Source organism: Hypanus sabinus, chromosome 8, assembly GCF_030144855.1.
Source record: "Hypanus sabinus isolate sHypSab1 chromosome 8, sHypSab1.hap1, whole genome shotgun sequence".
In the NCBI taxonomy this organism is placed as follows: domain Eukaryota; kingdom Metazoa; phylum Chordata; class Chondrichthyes; order Myliobatiformes; family Dasyatidae; genus Hypanus; species Hypanus sabinus.
The window spans coordinates 49,956,662-49,980,061 of record NC_082713.1 but is presented as its reverse complement, the minus strand read 5'-3'; the positions used below and the strand labels follow the sequence as shown (position 1 = coordinate 49,980,061).

General features: G+C 38.1%; 1 protein-coding gene across 1 annotated transcript in view; it reads left to right on the top strand.

Moving 5' to 3' along the window:
- ocrl (OCRL inositol polyphosphate-5-phosphatase) overlaps positions 1-23,400 on the top strand; it is a 79,944-nt gene that overhangs the window by 16,294 nt on the left and 40,250 nt on the right. Inside the window, exons 3-12 of the mRNA XM_059977151.1 lie at positions 2,885-2,976; positions 5,784-5,822; positions 7,248-7,355; positions 14,426-14,545; positions 16,224-16,332; positions 17,976-18,140; positions 19,906-20,007; positions 20,116-20,230; positions 22,426-22,542; positions 22,896-23,083. Coding sequence (XP_059833134.1) covers positions 2,885-2,976; positions 5,784-5,822; positions 7,248-7,355; positions 14,426-14,545; positions 16,224-16,332; positions 17,976-18,140; positions 19,906-20,007; positions 20,116-20,230; positions 22,426-22,542; positions 22,896-23,083 — 1,155 coding nt within the window. The remainder of the gene's footprint in view (positions 1-2,884; positions 2,977-5,783; positions 5,823-7,247; positions 7,356-14,425; positions 14,546-16,223; positions 16,333-17,975; positions 18,141-19,905; positions 20,008-20,115; positions 20,231-22,425; positions 22,543-22,895; positions 23,084-23,400) is intronic.

Genomic DNA, 23,400 nt, shown 5'->3' with positions numbered 1-23,400 from the left:
CGTCCATCAAAGGCTCAGTCTTTGCAAGCAATGATGGGTCGTGGCTCACCCCTTTGTGCCAAAATTCGTGAGAGAATTGTTAGTGAGTTCAAAAGGAACATTGCCTAACGCAAGATTGCAGAGAATTTAGGTCTTTCAACATCTATAGTACATAATATTGTGAAAAGATTCAGAGAATTCAGAGACATCTCAGTGCGTAAAGGGCAAGGTTGGAAACCACTGTTGAATGCGCGTGATCTCCGAGTCCTCAGGCGGCACTGCCTAAGAAACCATCATGCTACTGTGACAAGTATAGCCACCTGGGCTCGGGAGTACTTCGGAAAACCATTGTCACTTAACACAGTCCGTCGCTGCATCCAGAATTGCAATTTGAAACTGTATTACGCAAGGAGGAAGCCATACATCAACTCTATGCAGAAATGTCGGCGAGTTCTCTGGGCCCGAGCTCATCTCAGATGGACTGAAAGACTGTGGAACTGTGTGCTGTGGTCAGATGAGTCCACATTTCAGCTAGTTCTTGGAAAAAATGGGCTTTGAGTTTTCTGTGCCAAAGATGAAAGCGACCATCCTGATTGTTATCAGTGAAAGGTGATGGTATGGTGATGCCCAGCATATCTGTGATGGTATGGGGGTGAATCAGTGCCCCACGGCATGGGTGAGTTGCATGTATGTGAAGGTACCATTGACTTTATATATACATATATATATATATATTAGGATTTCCGAGAGACGTATGTTGTCATTAAGGCGATGTCTCTTCCCGGGACATCCATGCTTATTTCAGCAGGACAATGCTAGACCCCATTCTGCACGGGCTACAACAACGTGGCTTTGTAGACACAGAGTGCGTGTGCTTGACTGGCCTGCTGCCAGTCCAGATCTACCTCCTATTGAAAATGTATGGCGCATCATGAAGAGGAGAATCAGACAACGGAGACCACGGACTGTTGAGCAGCTGAAGTCTTATATCAAGCAAGAATGGACAAAATTTCCGATTGCAAATCTACTACAATTAATATCCTCAGTTCCAAAACGATTAAAAAGTGTTATTAAAAGGAAAGTTGATGTAACACAATGGTAAACATGCCTCTGTCCCAACTTTTGAGTGTGTTGCAGCCATCAAATTCTAAATTTGTGTATATTTACAAAATACAATTAAGTTGGTCAGTAAAACTATTGAAAATCTTTTCTTTGTACTTTTGTCAGCTAAATAAAGGTTCACGTGAATTAACATATCACAGATTTTTGTTTTTATTGCATTTTGGAAAATATCCCAACTTTTCTGGAAATGGGGTTTGTATAAAAAAGAATGGAAAAGGGTGAAAATCGTATTATTATGAAAGAATTCAACAATGCTTCCTCAGTGATTTATGACATTAAATTACAAAATTCAATGGTTAAACATTTTTTCTTAAACTTGGTGAATGGTGTTGAAAATTGCCATACAGTGCATACTAAATTTTACATTAGTAATGTCTGGTCTTTAAAATGTATTGTAAATATTTTAAAAATGGTAAAGTGATGGAAAGTAGTTGAGCAATTGAAAGATGTATGTGCTGATTATTGGTGTGTGATTACAGTAAAGTTATATTTTGAACAATTCTTTTACCACTGGCACTGTAAGCATTCCACTCCTTCCCCCCCCCCCCAATTCCTGGTGGATGCAGGTTGGCTGAGATGGGTTAAAGTCAACAATAATTGAAAGTTTTAAAAAGCAGTAAAATGGAAGCATAGGTCTTTTGGAAGTATTTAATTAGTTATCCTAAGATTAAATATCTGTCTCTGTTACATTTCCATGGTGCAGTGGTAATCAAATTGTTAATTAATCAGAGTGTCAGGAAGATCCTGGTAACTGCTTTAAATTATCAATCTAAGAAGTAAAATTAAATTTTATAACCTTTCCAGCCTTAATACCACTCATTTGAGGGTTTTTTGAACTAATATAATAAAAGGAAACCCAGCAGCCAAATGACCTACATTGTTTTTACATCTATCTAATAAATATAATTTACCTAAAACCCATTTTTTTAGATACTTGCAAGTTAGGAATTTTTTGTATAATGAGTTACAGTCTTTTCCAAAAACTTATGAACCAGTTTGTAAAAACACTCAGGATTTGCACTTCAGCAGTCGTCAATATCCTGAACATTAGTTGGAATTCTGCTGTAACTTTGTGCTAATAAAATTATAACTTCATTTTCATTGTAAACCTGGTTTTACATGGAGACAACACAATTGGGCTCAAATGACTGGTCTACTGTTATTCTTTCATTGGATGTAATCTATGAAGTCATTTGGACTTAAAAATCCTTTTAAAAAATTATCCCACAGGAGCTGCTTAGGTTTCTTATTATCTATGAGTAAAACTATCTTGACCCAAAGTATAAATATTGCACTTTTGTAGCCATTAATAGCATCTGTATTATATAGCATCAGTTTGATCCATTTTTCAAAGTGAATATTCCCACGAATGTAATCAGTCTGAACAGAACTATTGTAGTTAGTGTCTGCAAGTGATCTTAAAAAGTTGCAGTATCATCTTTGCCAAAAAAACAGCAAAACTTTTTGTAGCTGAAGAATTAATTCAAAGCTCTTTTTTTCACCATTTCTGTTGTGGTTATAATAGATCCCTACATGTAAATTTTCAGTAATTAAATGCATTCTGCATTTTATAGCTTCCTCATCATGTTTTCAAGTATAGAAAATATGAAAATTGGATGTAAATAACAGACCTATAAATAAACATTCTGGTATTGCAGGTTTAAAGCTTATTTTGGCTTGCAAAGCATCAATTTTCTCATTTATAGTGCCATTAATATGAATTGCTTATGAACTGGTTGCAGTTAGTTAATGGTTTATTTGGTGGTGAATCTTGTTATTACAGTTTATCCATCTCTACAATTCGGGAAGCAAATGATGGAACTACTGCTTGTCAGACTGTGATCCCGATTAATAACCAGTTTCGCATTATACAAGGTATGAGAAAAAGCAACCGTGAGAAATCTTTATACCAAATGTTCCTTTTATAGTTTGGTATTTATCTGATGGAAAATATTATTGCATTTTTAATAATTTTAATGGGCTTGTCTCATTTGTAATATTATAAAATTGTAAGTAATTTGGAAATTATGCTTTTTTGTGTGATTAAGTGTGCTGTACCATGATGTGGAGAAGTAGAATGTGAGCTTACTGTTCTGTCATGGCTTCAGCCAAGTTGTTGGGCAGCTGCTGAGTGCAAACCAGAGCCTTAATTCATGAGAAAAAAAGGAAAGGAAATATAAAGTTTAACCTCCTACTCATTTTCTAGGGAATTTCTTGTACTTTGATAAATTATTTTAACCATTTTGGCAGAAAATCGACTTGAAGCAGTGGGATGAGTCTTCATCAGTGATTCTTTTATTCTTATTAATTTATTGTCTACAGTTATCAGGAACTCTTGCTGTAAATCACTATTCTATGCTGTGAGCAAAAACTATTTGAGGAAAGATATTTGAGAAATGATAATGCAGTTGAAAATCACTGGAAATTAAAGAAGTTGGATAGTCATGAATTAAGGTGGAAGGGTGAAGGAGAGCGCCACAGGATAAAGAGGAGTTGGCCAGAATTCAGTGGATTCAGTTATATCAGAGGATGTAACCCCTCAGGAGGGGAAGCCCAACGTGCAGTCAGTTGATGAGTCGTTAAAGCCATCAGTACAGAGGGATTGGAGTGGGAATGAAAACTCATGAAATTACTTAAAAGTAGACCCCAAGTGCAAGATGATTGAACTCTGCATCAATAAAGTCAGGTTTGTTTCCCGTTAAAGACAAATCAAGCCTTGCCTCCTGCTCAAGTTCGTCTTCAGTGTGACTGATCAGTGTCAATTATGACCATTAAATGCACAGGAGAGTTTTACACAAGTGACTGCAAGATGCATGTTACCCACTGTTTACTGTTAATGCATGTTCCTGATGACCCTTAAGCATAAATGTGATTAAGTTTTGTGTAAAAGGATTTGATATTGCATGAAGATGTTGTGCAATACAGATTCATTTCCTGAACACTATATCCATGGTTTGAAACAGAATTTATTGAACATAATGGGAGATTATGCCTTTATCACTCATGGTGGGTACTCTCCGTAACTTTTGGAGATCCTGATGTCAATAGGATCAGGAAACTGAAGCACCTGTGAAGCACATTGATGCAAGAGGTAATGTCTCTGCTTCAAATTTTGAGCCTCAAATGTCTCTGGGCTCAATCCTATCTTCCACTACTGCCAATTTTACTGTGTGGATTTTCCCTAAGTGCTCCTGTTTCCTTCAGTGTCCAAAACGATGTGCTAGTTTTTTGTCTAATTATCCACTGTGAATTACTCCAAGTACCATTCAGAAATAAGACTATTAAGATACAGTTCATGGGCATGTGCGAAAAAATGGGTTCTAGGTAAAATGATAGAAATTACTCTTACGGCCAGTATTGTCTCAATAGGTGGAACGCTTTCTAATGGCACCAAGAAATACAGGTCATGGTCCATCAATTGTTGAGGGCACAGGAAGTTTGGAGAAGATTTTCAGTTTCTTCATTGTTTTTGTCAGATTACCAGCTTCTTATCCTTCAACTCTACAAACCATCATAACACTATTGCTGCCAGCCAGATGTATTTGAGTACATCTGATACATCATTGGTCTAATCTAATATTTGGACATATTCCTGCTGAAACAACTCAGTCTTGGTTGTTTTCAGAAAACATATTTTGACATATCAATTCACTCTGACCACTACCACCCTAAATCTAACTTTTTGAACATGCGTGTCTCAGCTCTCCCAGTGAACTTTGTTTCTGTCCTTGATGTTTGTTGTTGAGCTGTATCTGTATAATTCAGTTTCAATATAGCTAGTATTTTTCTTAACATGGTTATCTCCAAGCCAAGTCTTAATCCATGAATGTTGATAAGCTGATAATCATATCTGCTAATGGATTTCCTTTAGGGCGGGTCCTCAAACTGGGGTCTACAGCCTCGTCAGTTAATGGTAGTGGTTCATGGCATAAAAAAGGTTGTGAACTCCTGCACTAAGACACCTGTGTAATAAATGAGTTGAAGTGTCTCCAGTTAATAATCAGGAAGGCTAAAATATAGCTGTTTTGTACTCAGTCTAAAATGTGTTCTTTTGCCATTCACCTGCATTGTTTTACCACATCCACTACTTCAAATGGATATAGTATGCAATATGGTTAAATAGCAAAAGAACAACTATCTTCGGGGACAATGGCTTCCACATGTAAGTTTTTTTGCTGCTTTTCCTTTTATTAGCATGAAACTCTTACCCTTTTTTTTACTTTTGGACAGTTTTTTAGTTATCTTTGTGTTCCCTACAGAGAATCCTAAGTTTACAATTACTTAATTTATTGGAAACTTACCCTGCCATACTTCGTCCAATTGTCCCAAGACACATTCGCTATTGACCTGTGTTGATTCTTGGTCCTACAATACACTGAGTTTAAAAATCCTAGCTGTCACACTTCTTCATGCTCACTTTAAGCCTAATCTTGCTATTCTTCCTAATCTTTCTTCTTCATCGTTCTTCAACCTTCCAGCTTTGGACTTTTATGCAACTTTCATATTATTGATGGAAAAGACCTGTGGTGCCTTGTATAAATACAATCCATCTTTAGTACTTTAGTAAAGTTTAAGCAGTCTATCATCACTGTCCATCACTACAATGAGAAATATTAGCTCTCAACCCTAATGCAACAAACTGTCAAATTCTTCACCATAACCTAAGAATGTTTCATTTTCAGAGGCTGAAGAGGCACTTTTGATTGATGATCCTTTTACACGTGAGTTCCTAATTTCTAAATTTCATTGTAAAACTTGAAGTATTATTTTTGTTTGAAGTATTAACCCTGGTATTATCTAACAACTATACTTTTGAACAGAATTTCAAGGTAGATGTCCTGTAATTTGCTTAGTTAGTTTCCAGAGGATTTCATGTTTTTATATACCTCTCATCCAAATGCTAGGCCAACCTACCAATGCCATCCTTCTCCTTGCTTGTGTATGTAATTATACAGTATGTTTTCATCATTGATGTATCAAAGCTCAGATCTCTCCTAGATTAGACAGTTTCTCTGAATTCTCAGCTTCCTATTTAGAATTATTTTGCCTGATCTTAGACTGAGAATTGATAATGCATGGCAATTGTGAAGTTGAAAATTAGTAAATTGCAATCCCTTCTTTCCCTTACTTAGTGGTGGGAACAGATGAGGGTAGCATGGTTTAATTTGATATCTGAATGCTAGCCTAAGTCAAACTTGGCAACTTTGTTTGTCCAAACAATGCAAATTGAGCTATGTTACTGAAGCATTCAGGACGCAATAAATCTTCCCTGAGTGGGGGAGAAGCTAAGGTCTTGAGTGAGATTTTCTTTTGGTCTTGAAAGTTGCATTGCTGCTTTAGCTCGTTCACTTAAATACTTTTACCTACTATTAATATTTTACCTGCTTCCTTAGGATAGTTCAGTTGATTGCAGGTGCATAGGGACTTCTGAGCTATATAATTCATCACTAGGCACTGCTTGCTTTCTCGGGTAGTATACCTCAATTAGATTGTTGTGGCTTAATCTCTACACTTGAAGACTTATGGCGTATTTTAGGAAAAATGGTTAGTGTTAGTGATAGTCAATGGCAGAGATGGCTTTTTCATTATACAGAGAAAGTGAGTTAACTGAAATTGATGCATTCAATATTAAGTCCCAGAAAACAGCAGCTCATCTTCTTCAAACTAATGTTAAGTCTCCTTACAACAATGCGGGAAGCCATAGTCAGAGTAAGAATGGTAAGGAATTCAAGTGACTGGCTGTTGGAATCTTAAGGTTGCCCTGTGGACTGAATGCAAATGTTCTGCATTTGGTTTCTCCAGCATAAAGCAGACCACATGTTAAGCACTAAATGCAATATGCGAGACTGGAGGAAATGCAAGTGAAATGCAAAGGAAGATTTAGGTTGCTTGGTGGTGGGAAGCAGTGAGGTTAAAAAAAAAGCACAGGTACTCTCACCTCCTGTAGATCTGGAAAGTAATTCAGCCTACTTCCCAAATGCTTCTGTGGATTACAGTTTTACTGCAATTAATGCCAAAGTGGGATCCTGTTATCTGACGTAATTTGCAAATGATGAATTTGTTAGCTTCCCAAGTTTCAATGTTGATTAAAGTTTTTTTATTCTATGCCAATATTTCCAGTTATTTATGTACTTTTATTGTCTTAGGGATATGTAGGGTCCGTATACAAGGAGACCAGGCTCACTGCTGCTTTGAACTGCCAGATGACGAGTCCTGCCTCAACTTCCTCACTGAAGTGAAAAAGGTTCAACAAGGTAGACATGAGCTTGAATTTAAAATTGGGAAAAAAAACTATTTTTGACAAAAATAAGGCTTGATTTATTTTGCTCCAACAAAATGTACAGATTATAAAAATGCTTAAAATAAGCTATTTAACGGGAAGATCCTGTTGCTGAGCAGACATTATAATAGTCCTAAATGGTAAGTGATGGTCTTTGTTTTGTAAATATAAGAGCGGAAGGTATAAGAGCAGAATTAGGCCATTTGGCTCATTGAATCTGCTCCAGTATTTAATCATGGTTGATCCATTTCCCTCTCAGCCTAAATCTGCTTTCTCTTCGTAACCTTTCATGCCCTGACAAATCAAGAACACCAACCTCCACCTTAAATATACCCAATGATTTGACCTCCACGGCCACCTGTGTCAACGAATTCCAGAGTTCTCCACTTTCTAGCTAAAGAAATTCTTCCACATCTCCTTTCTAAGTGGATGTCCCTCTATTTTTTGGCTGTGCTATCTGGTCCTAGACTCCCCCATGATAGGAAACATCCTCTCCACGTCCATTCTATCGAGGCCTTTCAACATTCAACGGGTTTCAATGAGATCCCCCTCATTCTTCTAAATTCCAGTGAGTACAGGCCCAGAGTAATCAGTCGGTTCTTGTATGGCAACCCTTACATTCCGAGAATCATTCTAGTGATCCTCCTCTGAACTGTCTCCAATGTCAGCACATCCATTTTCAGAAAAGAGGTCCAAAACTGCTCATGATACTCCAATTGAGGCCTTACCAGAGCCTTCTAAAGCCTCAATGTTACATCCTTGTTTTATATTCTAATCCTTTTGAAAGGAATGTTACCATTCCATTTGCTGTCCTCACCATGGAATCAACCTGCAGATTAACCTTTAGGGAATCCTGCACGAGGACTCCCAAGTCCCTTTGCACTCAAACTTCTGAATTTTCTTGCCATTTTGAAAATAGTCTGTGCTTTTATTTCTTCTATCAAAGTGCATGACATACACTTCCTGACACTATTCCATCTGCCTGTTTTGTACCGGTTCTCTTAATCCAAGTCATTCTGCAACCTCCCTGCTTCTACGGCACTATCTGCCCCTCCACCTATCTTCATGTCATCCACAAACTTGACCAAAAAGCCGCCAATTCCATCATCCAAGTCATTGACATTTAACGTAAAAGGAAGCAGTCGTAACACAGACCTCTGTATACTAGTCACTGGTAGCAAACCAAAAAAGGCTCCCTTTATTCCCACTCTTTGCCTCTTCCATTGCTCTGTCCATGCTAGTATCTTTCCTGTAATACCATGTGCTCTTGTTAAGCAGCCTCTTGTGCAGCACCTTATCAAAGGTCTTCTGCAAATCCAAGTACACAGCATCTACATATACTCCTTTGTCTATCCTGTTTGTTATTTCTTTCCAAGTATTTCAGTAGATATGTCAGGCAAGATTTTCCCTTGAGGAAACCTTGACTTTGGCTTATTTTATCATGTGCCTCCAAAACCCCTTAACAATGGACTCCAAGAAGTTCCCAACTATTGACGTCAGACTAACTGACCTATTATTTCCTTTCTTCTGCCTCTCTCCCTTCTTGAAAAGTGGAGGGACATTTGCAATTTTCCATTCCTCCAGAACCATACCAAAATCGATTGATTCTTGAAAGATCCATAGTCTCTTCTGCCACCTCTTTCAGAACCCTGGGGTGTACACCATCTGGTTTCTGGTGATTTATCTACCTATAAATCTGTCAGTTTCCCAAGCACCTTCTCCCTAGTAACGGCAACTTCTCTCATTTCTTCCTCTTGACACTCTCAAACTTCCAGCATACTGCTGGTGTCTTCTGCAGTGGATATTGATGCAATATACTTATTCAGTTCATCCACTATTTCCTTGTCCCTCAGTACTACCACTCCAGCAGTTCAATAGCCACTCTTGCCTCTCTTTTAGAAACATTCTATATGTTTGAAGAAACTTTTGGTATCCTCTTTAATATTATTGGCTAGCTTACTTTCAAATTCCATCTTTTCCTTAATGACTTTTTAGTTGCCTTCTGTTGGTTTTTAAAAACTTCCCAATCCTTTTAACATCCCACTAATTTTTGCTTCAATTCCCCCCTTTGGTTTTTATATTGGCTTTGACCTCGCATATTTACCATGGTTCACATGTAGGCATCACTGACTCTGATGCCTACAATGTCAAACCTGCCCATCTCTTACTGTGCTACAAGTTCATCTAGCTTAATCCTGTAACCATCTCACTATGGTTCATAACAAACTTGGCTCATTAGATAAAATTAAAGTGGAAGTACATTTACAGACATTTCAACTTTAACAAACAGTTAATGGTAAAAAAAAAAGAAAGAGCCCATTGCAGTTAAACCAGTCTAGATGTGCACAGACGTTGGATCTCATTTTGGAAGTAGTCAGGATGCTTTGCTTTGATTGCTCACACGCTGAACCCACGTTCTGCATGAAGGACACCAACCACAGTTCAAACTTCCCTCAAAGACCATTTTGAACGAACTGGCTAACTCAGTATTGGCACTTCTTCCTTTTAACCATTTGTCTGCACCAAGCATTTTTACAATAGGGTCCCCCCTTCAGGATGGATCCTTAGAACACTTCTTGTGCTCTTCTCCACACCCCAAAAGGCCTCAAACCAGACCATTGTCCTTCAGATATCTGTTCCCACCCAGCTCTCTCGAATGTTCCATGGCATCCCACCTTGATTGGCTGGCACAACATTCCTAGGCTGAGCAAACGCTGCTTATCTCAGCTGAAACCAAAATACTAGTCTTTGAAACTTAACTAACAGAGCAATTGCATTTGCAAAAAAGTGCGAAAATGAAATGCCTATTAGTATAGCAGTAAAAACCAGGGCATTACATTGCCTATCCTGTGCGCATTCAAATGTAACACCTTCAACCCTGTATTCATCATCCTTTATCATCTTGTCCGCCTTATACATTGCAACTCATCCTGCTGACTGATTGCAATTTTTCCCTGTCAACAGCCTGCCCTTGCTAGTAATCTCGCTACATACTGCCTCTGTTTGTAAACTAACTACTCCATCCTTAGCTCTATCACTCCATATCCATTCCCCTACCAAATTAGTTTAATACCTTCTGAACAGCTGTAACAAACCTGCCCACAAGGTTATTGGGTTTAGTTGTATCCCGTTCCTATTGCACAGGTTGTTCCTTTCCCAGAGAGGATCACAATGATCCAGAAACCTGAACCCTTGCCCCCTGCACCAGTTCCTCAGCTACACATTTATCTGCCGAATGCTCTTATTCTTGCCCTCACTGGTGCATGCCACGGGCAGCAATCCGGAGATTACTATCCTGGCAGTCCTGCTTTTCAGGTTTTTGTCTAGCTCCCTAAAATCTCCTTTCAGAATTTCTTCATCTTTCCTACTATGTCCCTGGTTCTGACAGCTCCCCCTCCCCCTTTAGAACGCAGTGGACCTGATCTGAGACATTCATGACCGTGGCACCTGGGAGGCAACCTTTCATCCAACAGTGGCCACTCCACTTGCCCCTGCCTTATTTTCATTCTCCCTTGCTAATGAATCCCCTGTATTGACTGGCCACAGTTCAGTCTCCAAAAACTGCCGTGGAGTGCAGCTTTTTAAATTTTTAATTGCGGGCCTTTGTGAAGTTCCCTTCTCAAGCTCCCGTTTACTGATTGGCCACAGTTCAAACACTATTCCCTTCGCCTCTGACCAAACTGTATGTAAGCTTTGAGCACCCTGCTGTTTTATAAGTTCTCTGAAGTCAGTGATTTTCAATGTGGGTACTGGTTAAGTTAATTGGTGAGGTTCAGTTGATTAAGTTACTTAAATTTCACAATAATTTTCCCTGTTGTAATTTTTCAGTTATTGGTGTCACACTGGAAATTCCTTTTGCACACCACAAGTTCTTTATGATTATCTCAGGCCTCTTGTGCTGCAATCAGCCTGATGCAGCTCATCTGGAGGGATTCCCTGAGTAATGTTTGAAGAAACCATTAAGCTTAAAGTTAATGATTTCACATTGCATTTCACTATAAGCAATTAAAACAAATTGATTGTACTTACAGCCATATACCTTAGTAGATGTACAGGTTGACAACCACAAATCTGGAACAATTGGGACCTGTGCAGTGCCAGATTAGGGATTTTGCCAAATCACAGGTGGTTTGGTAAGGTTTAAGTAAATAAACCCCCCCTAACTCACTTCATGATCACCTCACCCTACCTTTCAAGTAGCCTGTAAATACAAATTGGATAGTAAAGAAAAAAAAATGACAAATGAAAAACAAGAAAAATGTATTGAAGTACAGTACAGGCAAAATACCTTACAAGGTATCTATATTTACTGACAACAGAAGGTTGGTTATTATCACTCCCAAAGTAAAGAGTTGGATTGTACAACTAGGCAGAGTCACATGTCTGAAAGTGGGGTCATCAGGATTGCCTTGTGTCTCATCTTGAAAGACGATTGAACCTTCATGACCTGGTGGTGTGATGAAGTTGGCACAGCATCTTCAAGAATTGGTGATGGTGGTGGCAGCACACGTGGGTGAGCGGAAGTTGACGGCACTGAATTTTCAAGTGTTGACACCTGTCTTCCACTTTTCTTAGCTATTTTTCTGAATTATTCCTTCAAGCTAACTTATTTCATGTATTTTAGAACCATAGAACACTACAGCATAGTACAGGCCCTTCAGCCCTCCATGTTGTGCTGACCCATATAATCCTTTAAAAAAAGTACTAAACCCACACTACCCCATAACCCTCCATTTTTCTTTCATCCATGTGCCTGTCCAAGAGGCTCTTAAACACCCCTAATGTATTAGCTGGCAAGTCATGCCAGGCACTCACAACCCTCTGTGTAAAAAAAACTTCCCCCTGATGTCTCCCCTAAACTTCCCTCCCTTAATTTTGTACATATGCCCTCTGGTATTTGCTATTGGTGCCCTGGGAAACAGGTACTAACTATCCACCCTATCTATGCCTCTCATAATCTTGTAGACCTCTATCGTCCCCTCTCATTCTTCTACGCTCCAAAGAGAAAAGTCCCAGCTCTGCTAACCTTGCTTCATATGACTTGTTCTCCAATCCAGACAACATCCTGGTAAATCTCCTCTGCACCCTCTCCATAGCTTCCTATAATGAGGTGACCAGAATTGAACACAATACTCTAAGTGTGGTCTCACCAGATGTAGAGTTGCAACATGTCCTCTCTTCTCTTGAACTCAGTCCCCCTGTAAATGAAGCCTAGCATCCCATAGGCCTTCTTAACTACCCAATCAACCTGTGCAATGACCTTGAGGGATGTATGGATTTGAACCCCAAGGTCCCTTTGTTCATCCACACTCTTAAGTAACTGACCATTAATCCTGTACTCAGTCTTCTGGTTTGTCCTTCCAAAATGCATCACCTCAGATTGTCCAGATTGAACTCCATCTGCCATTTTTCTGCCCAACTCTGCAGCCTGTCTATATCCTCTTGTAACCTTCGACCACCTATATAGCTCCATTCACAACTCCTCCAATCTTTGTGTCATCCACAAACTTACTTACCCATCCTTCCACCTCTACATCCAGGTCATTTATAAAAATCACAAATAGCAGGGGTCCTAGGACAGATCCCTGTGGCACTCCACTAGTAACCGACCTCCAGGCAGAATACTTTCCTTCCACAACTACTCTCTGCTTTCTTCCTTTAAGCCAATTTTTTACCCAAACAGCCAAGGTTCCACTTATCCCATGCCTCATGACTTTCTAGATGAGTCTCTCATGAGGGACCTTGTCAACAGCTTTGCTAAAGTCCATGTAGACCACATCCACTGCCCTACCTTCATCAATTTCTTTTGTTGCCTCTTCAAAAAACTCAATCAGGCTCGTGAGGCACCATCTTCCCTTCACAAAGCCTTTTGGTCTTTCTTTGATTAGTTTATCTTGCAACATGTACACGTTCATTTTTTTCTTTCAGTAATAAAACTGCGTTGCTCAAGACCTTTTATCAATTCACCTGTCAGCTGAATTAACCTATCAATAGACACTGTTTTGCCTACCTCTGGACTTACAACCATCTGCACAATTTCAGTGTCAGTATAATAATGAACAGGAGGTTCATTATTATCAACTTTTCTTTTTGTTTCTTAATATTATAAACTGCAGAAGAGCCAAAGTTATACAAGTTGCATATACTTTTCAAAGACACACCACTGTTGAGTTTTTTTTTCAGAACTTCTGCCTTATCTTGCATATATAGCGTATGGTGTTTGTGGTTAACACCTCGAGAAGCACTTCCTTTATTCAATGAGGATATGACTGGAGCTAGATAAGCACAGTTTATAAAAGTAAATGCAGAATAACACAGGAATAATTTGCTTCTTTTAAAGACCCTACCAACAGCTAATTCTGTTAATGGTGCCACCAAAGTAATGGTGATGTTTTGGTGCAGTGATGTGTTACAACTAGGCTGGTGAAAATTTAAGTTCTGACCAGCAGTGAAACTGGATTATTATTTGCTGGATTTGAATTGGTCGATCTGTATTTCATTTTTCAGTGAAAAACAGTGTAACTTTATCTTGACTTGCAAATTAGTTATTAAATGTTTAGTTTGTATGTAAGCATTGTTGCTAATGGCAGTAGGCTATTCATAGACGGCTATGGATTGAAGTCCATTTCACAAAATTAGATTATTTTTGTCATGTTCATGTGATATTTGTAAAAAAAATTCAATATGGCAACTTTTAGTGATGTACTGAGTGCATAAATGGCTTAACAGCTATCACTGAAAATGAATTATTTAACTGTTAATTTGTGTTTTCTGAAACTATTGACGCTTGCAGTAGATTACTTTTCAAAATTGATTTAACTTTAAAATATCCAAGCAAGTTAAAGTTTTCATATGCAATTAATTAACTAAATGAAGTATATTTGCTACCACCCAAGTATGGACTTAAGATTGAATTAGGTTAAATTTGACTCTCAGATTGAGAGATTTCCCATATCTTTAACAGGATACATTTATTGCCAAGCTCATTTTGGAATTGGGAATCACTTGACTATTTGTAATTTTTCTTTCCCTTTTCAAAAATAGCTACATTTAAAAGCATTGGTGTTGAAAAAGTAGTGATAGATCCATTCGCAATGGAATCAACAGGTTGGCCCCAGTTTGGTCTACTACAACATGGCAAAGAAAGTGGAGCAAGTAAATCAGGTAAAGTTGAAATTACTCCAAGGCTTATGCCTGGAGAATGAAGTGTTGGTTTAGTAACCTATTTACTCTGTGGAGAAGAAAGTCATAACTGGATTAAGGTTTATTTATTGTTTAGTTCCTAAAGCCAACCAGAAATGGAATTTTCCCTGCATGTGTGGTTGTTTTCAGCCTCCTTTGCATGCAGTTCCTCCACCAGATGCCTGTTGCTCCAGATTCTAGCATCTGCAGTCTCTTACATCTCTAGTAAAACAGGGATGTTCCAGCTATAAAGTACAGGTATTTACCCGCCCCCCCCCCCCCCAATTGGAAGATAGAGCATTCCTATGAAACTGTTTGTAATGCGAAATGTCGTAAAGCGAAGAAGCAATTACCATTAATTTATATGGGAAAATTTTTTGTGTGTTCCCAGACCCAAAAAAAAACTACCAAATCAAAGCAAATAACACATAAAACCTAAAATAACACTAACATATAGTAAAAGCTGGAATGATATAATAAATTTACACCCTATATAAAGTAGAAATATTGTAGGTATGGTGTAGTTTCACTTATCAAACTCAGGAAGGAAGCGAACCAAAATCGATTTGGAGGAAAAAAATCGGCACGTACATACATACGCACGTACATGCATGCGCAAACAACTGCCCGCGCAAAGGCTTCACGGTCATTGTAGTCTTTCTCGGGGTAAACACACGTATAAAGCGGGCGTCTTTTTTCGTAAAAGTGAAAATCCTCTTTGGTTAGCGAAAACAGATACTACTGTAAGTCTTTCGTAACAGCGAGTTGTCGTAAATCGAACGTTCGAAAAGCGGGGGCCACCTGTACCCTTGACAGCTTTACTTTGAGCAACTAAAAGTCTCTGGCTTTCAGAGATATTTGAGAGCTGTTAAAAGAGAAATAAACAATATATTTTAAATGAAATTAGTTCAGGACTTAAAAGATTAAAAGCATCTAATAAAAAAAAGTTTAAAAAACAAACTTGCTGCCATACTACTTGTAACTCTGGGATACCTCAGCTCCTTTCCCACATTAAAATTGGTGGGATAACCAGTTCTTAATAGGATACAAGATCTGTGAGCTGATTGCAGTCTCAGCAAGCAGCAACTCAAATGCTGTACTCAATGAAAAGACCAGCAGCAGAGGTTATTTAAACACATGACTCCAGCCAATGGTAGGCAACTGTTGGACTTCCTTGACTATTTAAATGGTAAATGTCAGCTATCCCAACTAGCCAAAGCTGGACATTATTCAGACAAGTGACCACATGGAAGACTAATGAAAATGTGGTAAATGAAATTAAAGGGAACAGAAGAGTTAAAGAGTTTTACACCAGCCTCCGATCTACTATATCCTAAGCTCTGACTGGTGATGATCGCAACTGCAGTTTTCTCAAGGCTTTCTTGGCCTGTAGCTAATTAGCCTTTCAGTCTGCTTATTTGCAAGACATGAAACAAAATAATATCAAGATCTCATTAGATTATTTTTTAGTCTGCAAAGTTCCTACATTTTCACATTTCCAAGTTTCCTGGTTGCAGACATGATCTGTGCGCACAGGATAAATATCATGGCTGTTGGTTGCACTGTGGTTAATTCTGCAAGATTCCCTCTATTTAGGAAGAGGGTCAATGTGGCTTGAGGAAATCCTGAAAAAAACTGATTACTTTTCCTTCTTCATTAGAGCTTGGGTTTGATGATGATTTCATTGATGTTATAAATTTGGAAAAGAAGAATCAACTGAATCAAGCTGGAAGCAGAGTTGCTCCTGTGGCAGTGTCTTCTCGTACCAAGTAAGTAATGTTTTTATTGTACATTATTGGCATGAATTAACTGGGCTGATTAAATCTGTCTACCACACTTGACTGGGATTGGAAAACAAATCAACTAAGATTTTATGCTGTCTTCCTGATCAGTATAGGAGGACAGTAATGAATTCTACCACAATAGCTATTGTTGTTAGGAATTTAAGAAATTAACCAAAATTATTTCTTCCAAACCTGAAATTATCTGCTCTCACTGATTAGCCTATGATATTTTGTTCTATTAAGTAGTTCATACGGATGCTGAAGGTGAAATTATCAGTGGGCAAATGACAAAGTGGAAGAAAAAGCAAACCAATCATTTATGTACACTTTTGAAGAAGCATTGAGAATTTTGTTTGCTCTTCTGTTTGTTGTTGGCTCATGCATCATGTTCAGTTTTTCACTCTGTAATGTAACTCTCCTACTTTCAAATCTCTTACTATCTTTCCTTTCAGTTAGTCCTGACGAAGGGTCTTGGCCCGAAACGTCGACAGAGCTTCTCCCTATGGATGCTGCCTGACCTGCTGCGTTCCACCAGCATTTTATGTGTGTTGCTTTAATTTCCAGCATCTGCACATTTCCTCGTGTTTCATTCTTGCTTCGGCTGGCAGCTTAATATAGGGGGTGCTAGCCCCCGGCCCAGCCAAACTTGCGAAATCTCGTTTGGGTGAATGTTGCATGATGTGTCCCCTGTTACAAATCAGTACCCCGAAATAACAAACAGTACACAATATGCGATTAAGCGATTGTGCCTTATAATTCGTACTTTGACTATATGGTTAGTAAACAAAAAATAAGTAAAAGGGCCCATTCTCATGAAACAGTCTATTGTGCAATGTTAGAGCTCACTGATAAGCCAGTCGTCCACCATCGACCTCCTACAATCGTCACTGACCTTCGGACCCTTGCTTCAAGTCCATTCCGTCCCACGGTCTACCAACCCTCTCCATTTGCATCTTCTCTCCTCATGTCTCCCCGGCAAAAGACCGCGAAAGTCTCTCTTCCAGACTCACAAGAAATAACAACATTTCTCTCATTGGATAGCCTCAGCATTCCAAACCCCGTTATATCTAGTCATAACCTAGACATTGCTGCTACAGGGAAACCATTACATTGGCAGTGAAACCTTACAGCATGTTGCAGTAAAGAGAGTGCAGACAGGTCTAGCACATACTCTGCCATCCAAATGAAATTGGATGAATAATCACGGGAGAGGGCATTTGGGTGATTTGTCACATCTGTTCTAGGTTTGGGATTAGTTAGCTTTTTCAGAAATTCGTAGTTTCCTGAGCTCCAGAAGAGCTTAGCTTGACTTTTTCCGAGGAGTCATCCAAAAAAAATTCCTAAGCTCTGTGACTGACTTCAAGTCATTTATCTTAAATTTGGAACATTGTTTTAAAAATTAACCTTGTAATTTTGTTCATCTGTGAAGAAATACTAAAGATGCCTGTTACTGGAAAAAATGTATCCCCAGTCAACAATAACTTAAAAACTTGCATAAGGTTAACAGTTAATGAGTGGTTGTATGTGTCATTGATCTGATTCTTACTAGCTTTTTCCTATTGTGTGTTTTCTGTCTACTTATTAAAGCGACACTGAACGGCTTATTTATCTTTGTATTTTTAATGTAGCAAGCTATCCACTGAAAAAGATGGGTCAAGGAATGGACAGCCAAGAGTAACCAACACCATGCGGAAGCTTTTTGAACCAAGTAATCAGTCGGTAGCCAGAGAAGGTCTGATTAAACATTGCCTAACAAAACGTGAAAAAGAATTTGTCGACTTTCAAGATTTTAGGTCTGTACAAATTACCTTATTACATGGGATTCAGAGACTGTTAAAGCAAGTATTCAGGGTTTACTTATAAAGCAATACGGGATAAATACAGTCTCATTGGCCCAATCAGTCCAGGATGACTAGTTCCCAACCAGCTAGTTCCAGCTTCCTGCATTCATCCCAAAACCCTCTAAACTTCACCCCACCATTTATCTGTCTAAGTCTTTCTTAAATGATACTATTATATTTGCCTCAACTACTTCCTATGGTGGCTCATTCCATATATTCACCATCCTATGTGGTGGAAAAAATTGCCACTCAAGTCACTTTTAAATCTTTCCACTCACTCTAAACCTATACCTCCTAGTTTTGGGCTACCCTACTCTAGCAGATTAGACTGTTGCGATTCACCTTACCTGTATTTGCATAATTTTAAACAGTTCCATCAAGCCACCTCTTTATTCTCTCACATTCCAAGGATGTGCTCAGCCAACCCCATCACATAACTTCAGGTTCAGGTCCAGGGAACAACCTCAAAAATCTTTTCTGCACTCTTTCCAGATTAACTATATCTCATAAGATATCCAAAACTGTTCACAGTGTTCCAAGTGTGACCTCACCAATGACTTGTACAATTGCAACGTAGTGTCCTAATTCTTACACACAGTGCCTTCACTGGTGAAGGTCAGTGTCGTAAACATCTTTTTCATCACACAGTGTATCTGAGATGCCACTTCCAATAAACTGTGCACTTGTATTCCTAAATCGCTCTGTACAATAACATTCCCTAGTGCCCTACTATTTAAGTCCTACACTGGTTTGGACTTTGCAGAGTACTTCACATTTGAAAACAGTTTGCCTCTCCTCGCCCACTTCCCAAACTGATTGTTACACTTAATTTCCCTAATATTCTCCATGGTGTGTCAATTTTTATCTCATTCATTTTGGCTTATTTTATTAAAAGAACTCGAGAACACTGATTCTTATCTGGGAAGTAACAAATCATAATCAAACAAATCTAAACTCCAGTTAACTGAATCCATTTGATGGAACATCTTCAGACAGATTTTGCTAAAACAGACTTAATTGGTCTTACTGTTATTTATTGATTTCTTTCTGTGGTGTTGTGTTCTCACTGACTAAGCATTGGTCTTGGGTTTTAACAAGAATTTGCAAATTTTGTAGTGCTCTTCAATTTCTTCTCATTTTTTTAAAGGATCTATGTTATATGCCCCAAGCAAAATTTATTTACCAAGCTGTAGGCTCCTGATCTTCAATTCTTTCTAAATTTTTGCATTATATATTCCCATATAGAAACTATTTGAAATCCCTGTTTTGAAATAAATGCATGTATCATTTTTATTCCCTCTCCTTGAAATACTGTTCGAGCTGTTTTTCCCTTGATATTTTCTTTCAAGATGTAGATAAGTCTGGCACAGCTGTTATGGGGTTCCAGCATTTGTACCAATTACACCACAGTAGTTGATAGATATTGAGTCTATAAATATATAATACATTGATAATATATTTTACTTATGTATTTGTGTGTATGTGAATAAGATTAAAAATCCTTTTAATCTGTTTAGCAGCTGATTTTAAGTCTTCTGCATTAATATAATTCAGGATTTTGGCATCTCAGCTACATTTAATACCCATGGATTTAGCTGTGATAACTCCGTGTTTGTGAACGTAATTGCTAATTTTGGAGCAAAATGTCAAATTCTGATTATAGGAAGTTAATTGTAAATTTTGATAAAGAATTTTATGAATGGTTATCTGGTTTAAGGTTTTTTGTTGGGACCTGGAATGTAAATGGACAGTCTCCAGATTGTAGTCTGGATTCCTGGTTGGCTACTGATACACACCCACCTGATGTGTACTGTCTGGGGTAAGAGATACCTAACTAAATTAGTATAATCCTTTTTGAAACTTTCAAAAAATTATTTTTACTTTCAATAGATTTTTGGGGTGTTCACTTGAATTACTTGATTTTCAGTTTTCAGGAGTTGGATCTAAGTACCGAAGCCTTCTTTTACTTTGACTCTGCCAAAGAGCAGGAATGGTTGAATGCTACAGAAAGAAGTTTGCATCCTAAATGTAAATATAGCAAAGTAAGTTAACACTTCCGCAAAGCTAAATAAAATCTGATGTCTATGTTCTATAAATTTTAAAAGTAAATGAAGTTCTGATAATCCACTATCCAGTTATTTGGAAATCCTGAAGGTTTGTTGTTCAACTCAGAGGTGGTGCTCTTCTTGGGGGTGATGAGCCTATGGCATATGTGCCCAAGATGGCACATGCAAAGATTTTGTTGGCATGCAGCATGCAGTGCTGCCCTTGATTCTTTAAACCCAACCCATAATAAAAATTCACATTTCCCATGTTAAATGTAAAATAACAATATTTAGAAATGTTATTTTTGATTTGTCTTTTAAAAAGATCAATATTGATAATTTTTGAACAGGTTTCTAAAATGGACGAAGGGTCTCGGCCCAAAATATCAACAGTGCTTCTCCTTATAGATGCTGCCTGGCCTGCTGTGTTCCACCAGCATTTTGTGTGTGTTGTTTTAATTTCCAGCATCTGCAGATTTCCTCATGTTTGCTTTCTAAAATGCTTTATTTATTTCAATCTCTCTGTTATATTTTTATTAATAGTAAGACAATTACACATAAATAAGCTAAAGAATTACAGGAAGCTTGCAGCATGGATCGAGGCCATTTGGTTTGTCAAGATCTTAGTTCTGTAGAAGAGCAATCCAATTGGTCCCATTCCCCCACCTTTTCTATTCACCGTTCATCTTGCCAAGATCAGTGGGGTTTTCTTTTCACCCCTTCCCCCCCCCCAAATTTGTGACGCGTTGTATACAAAGGGCCTGAAGCATTGTTGAGGATTCCTAACACACATCGCGCAATTGCTTTGAACCATTACCGTCAGCAAGGAGGTACAGGAGCATCAGGATGAGTACCACCAGACCGGGTAGCTGCCTCTTCCAGTGAGACTAATGAATACCTTGCCACTAGGACAGTGAACTGTTTGCCTATGCTGTGCATTACAATCACTTTGAGTTATATTTTGTTAACTTATCTGTGGTAATATTTTGTTTTATGTGCTGTGTGTGATAAAAGTTCTGTGGGTGCACTATGTTCCAGGGGAATGTTGTTTCATTTGGTTGTATATTATGTACAGTCAGATGACAATAAACTTCAACTTGAACATTATGTCTGTAAATTCTTTAAGATAAATCTCTGATTACACCTGACTGCACTAATACCAATGGTGGTGCCTTCCGGGTCTTAATGATCAGTTGTACAAGATTTTCTTTTCATGCCTCTTTGATATTTCTGCCAACTAACCTCATGTATCGTCACTGGTTTTAGACCTTCTGCCAAAAGGAACAATCTCATGGGTTCCCAACCTTTTTTATACTGTGGATCAATACCATTAAGCAAGGGGTCCGTGGACCCCAGGTTGGGAACCCATGCTCTACATGCAGGTTATCGACAAATCATAATTTTAAATTCTTTTACCAGATACCATTTCAACATCCAGCCTTTAAAGGAGAACAATACTGTCTCCTCTAGTCTATCCTTATGGTCTAAGAACTTGCAGAATTGTGGTTGCAAACATTTTTTGTATCCTCCTTATAACTTCAGATATTTCATAAAGTATGGTGTCCAGAGCTGAACACAATTGTATCTTGAGCATTGATTTGGGTGTCAAAATTCTCAAGGTAATAAAGGCAGATTAGCAGTTTATCTTTCTCAATGCAAGTATCTGTGCTTATATTTGTAAAACTCAAGGTCCTATATGGTTTTATTAGCATATCCTCAACTTATCCTGCATTTCTAAGGATCTTCGTACTGGTGTTGCACTGCCCCTTATCACTCTCAGATCTGTTATTGTATCCATGTAGAATTGTTCTCTCTAGCATAAAGTGCCTCTCTCATTTGCAATTTCCTGTGTTGGATTTTATTTGCCTTGTGCCCACCCACCCCACCCATCAGTTGCTGTCTTCTTGAAATGTATGTCTATCTTCCTCAGTGCACTATACTTCTGTATTTTGTCTTTTGCACATCTGGATACAAAATTTGCCACTTTTCACCAGGTTCTGGCTACTCTGGTAGTTGAAGAATGATCTTGCAATGATAGGGAATGAATGAAAAATAAAAGAATAACTTATGTATTTGTTTCCACAACCAAAGGTGATATTGAAAAGTCTGCTGCAACTTCATTTATTTTGGTGATGTGATTCAGAGGTTCTCATAAATGAAAGCTTATTTTGATGTTGTTACTTCTGTTCCAGTTGAAACTGGTTCGATTAGTGGGAATGATGTTGATTGTTTTCGTGAAAAAGGAGCACGTAAAGCACATAAAAGATGTGGAAGCAGAGTCTGTAGGAACAGGAATTATGGGAAAAATGGTGAGTAATAGTTGACACTATTGAGGAGACATACCTAGAGTGTTACAATCTCTCTTTTCAGAATCAGATTTACTATCGCCGGCATATATTGTGCAATGTGTTAACTTTTCTACACCTGGAATAGTTGGTTTCTCAGCATTTCAATAAAAGCAAGTTCCTGTTTTACAAAGAATACCTATCCACACGTAAAAAAAATAATTTGGAGAATAATATCAGACTAAGGGACTAACTAATTCAATGCATATTGCTATTTTAAAATATTTTCATTACATTATTCTATGCATTTATATTTTTCACAAAATGTTGTACATTCTGTATGTGGCATTAATTGATATGGGTGTCTAAATTCTTAGGGAAACAAAGGCGGAGTTGCAGTTCGTTTTGTCTTTCACAACACAAGTTTCTGCATTGTGAATTCTCACCTTGCTGCTCACGTGGAAGACTTTGAGAGACGGAATCAGGATTATAAAGACATATGTGTTCGAATGATTTTCCAAGTGTCTGAACATAACCAACCTTCTGTAAACATTAGTAAACATGAGTGAGTATGAAAATACTGGGGGATATCCTGAGAACATTATATTTGTGCTGATCAGTCCTATACCTGTCTGTTGGCATAAAGACAATCTGTGTGAATGTGTATGAATTTTGTACTCAAGACTCGGGTAAACCTGCAGACATTCCCATTGTTGCATTGTCTATCAAGTTCTGGTTACCAGCTTATGCAGAAGAAAGTGGAATAACATTTCCAAAAGCTGATCCTATTTTTAAGACCTACAAAAATTGGATATTTTTGTTTATCTGTCGCATTGATGTATTTGCTTATATTGAACTAAGAAACAAACTGGAGCAAATGTT